The sequence below is a fragment of the Neopelma chrysocephalum genome, unplaced genomic scaffold, assembly GCF_003984885.1.
Source record: "Neopelma chrysocephalum unplaced genomic scaffold, ASM398488v2 Primary Assembly neopelma1_94514, whole genome shotgun sequence".
NCBI lineage: Eukaryota > Metazoa > Chordata > Aves > Passeriformes > Pipridae > Neopelma > Neopelma chrysocephalum.
In genome coordinates this window covers 3,064-4,313 of record NW_020923221.1, presented here as the reverse complement: position 1 = coordinate 4,313, position 1,250 = coordinate 3,064, and the positions used below count along the sequence as shown (strand labels likewise).

At 52.2% G+C, this 1,250-nt stretch overlaps 1 protein-coding gene across 1 annotated transcript in view; it reads right to left on the bottom strand.

Moving 5' to 3' along the window:
- Positions 1 to 1,250, bottom strand: part of LOC113980519 (coiled-coil domain-containing protein 25-like) — a 4,748-nt gene that overhangs the window by 2,450 nt on the left and 1,048 nt on the right. Inside the window, exon 3 of the mRNA XM_027707750.1 lies at positions 494 to 597. Coding sequence (XP_027563551.1) covers positions 494 to 597 — 104 coding nt within the window. The remainder of the gene's footprint in view (positions 1 to 493; positions 598 to 1,250) is intronic.

Here is a 1,250-nt window from a genome sequence, read left to right as displayed (position 1 = left end):
CCAGATCCTGAGGAAAAGCCCCACAAAATCAGATCCTGAGGAAAATCCCCACAAAACCAGAACCCGAGGAAAATCCCTGCCAAAGGGCTAGATCCCACAAAACCAGAACCTGAGGAAAATCCCTGCCACAGGACAGGATCCCAAAAAAACAGAGCCTGAGGAAAATCCCCACAAACCCAAAACCTGAGGAAAATCCCAGTCATGGGACTGGATCCCCTGGGAATCTCGGCACTCAGGGCAGGGCCTCCCTTCCCCTTTCCTGCCTTTTCCATCCCCACATTCCAGAAAAACCCCTCTGACTGGATTCTGAGTGTCCTTTATCCCGGAATCCTGGAATGGTTTGGGTGGGAAGGGACTTTAAAGCTCCTTTAATTCCCCCTGGATCAGGGACCCCTCCCGCTATCCCAGGTGGCTCCAACCTTTCCTTGGACACTCCCAGGGCTGGATAACGACCTGTTATCCAGGAATGATCCGGGAATGATCCCACACTCACATCCTTCTGCCTGTGGAATCCGATCTGTCCCACGTCCATGTCCGACGTCTTCTTCAGGTTTGTCCAGGGGGTGTAAACCACGCTCACGTTGTTCATCTTGCACCCTGGGAAGCAGGAAAACATCCCTGGAATTACCCCCTATCCCAGAAATCCCGGCTGGAATTTCTCCCTCCCTGTCCCAGAAATCCCTGCTGGAATTTCTGCCTGTCCCAAACATCCCGGCTGGAATTTATCCATCCCTGTCCCAAACATCCCTGATGGAATTTCTCCATCCCTGTCCCAGAAATCCCTGATGGAATTTCTCCATCCCTGTCCCAAACATCCCTGATGGAATTTCTCTCTATCCCAGAAATCCCTGCTGGAATTTCTCCCCATCCCAAACATCCCTGCTGGAATTTCTCCATCCCTGTCCCAGAAATCCCTGGTGGAATTTCTCTCCATCCCAGAAATCCCTGCTGGAATTTCTCCCTCCCTGTCCCAGAAATCCCTGATGGAATTTCCCCCTGTCCCAGAATTCCCTGCTGGAATTTCCCCCTGTCCCAGAAATCCCTGCTGGAATTTCTCCTTCCCTGTCCCAAACATCCCTGCTGGAATTTTCCCCTCTCCCAAACATCCCCGCTGGAATTTCTCCCTGTCCCAGAATTCCCTGCTGGAATTTCTCCCTGTCCCAGAAATCCCTCCTGGAATTTCCCCCTGTCCCAAACATCCCGGCTGGAATTTCTCCCTCCCTGTCCCAGAAATCCCTGCTGGAATTTCT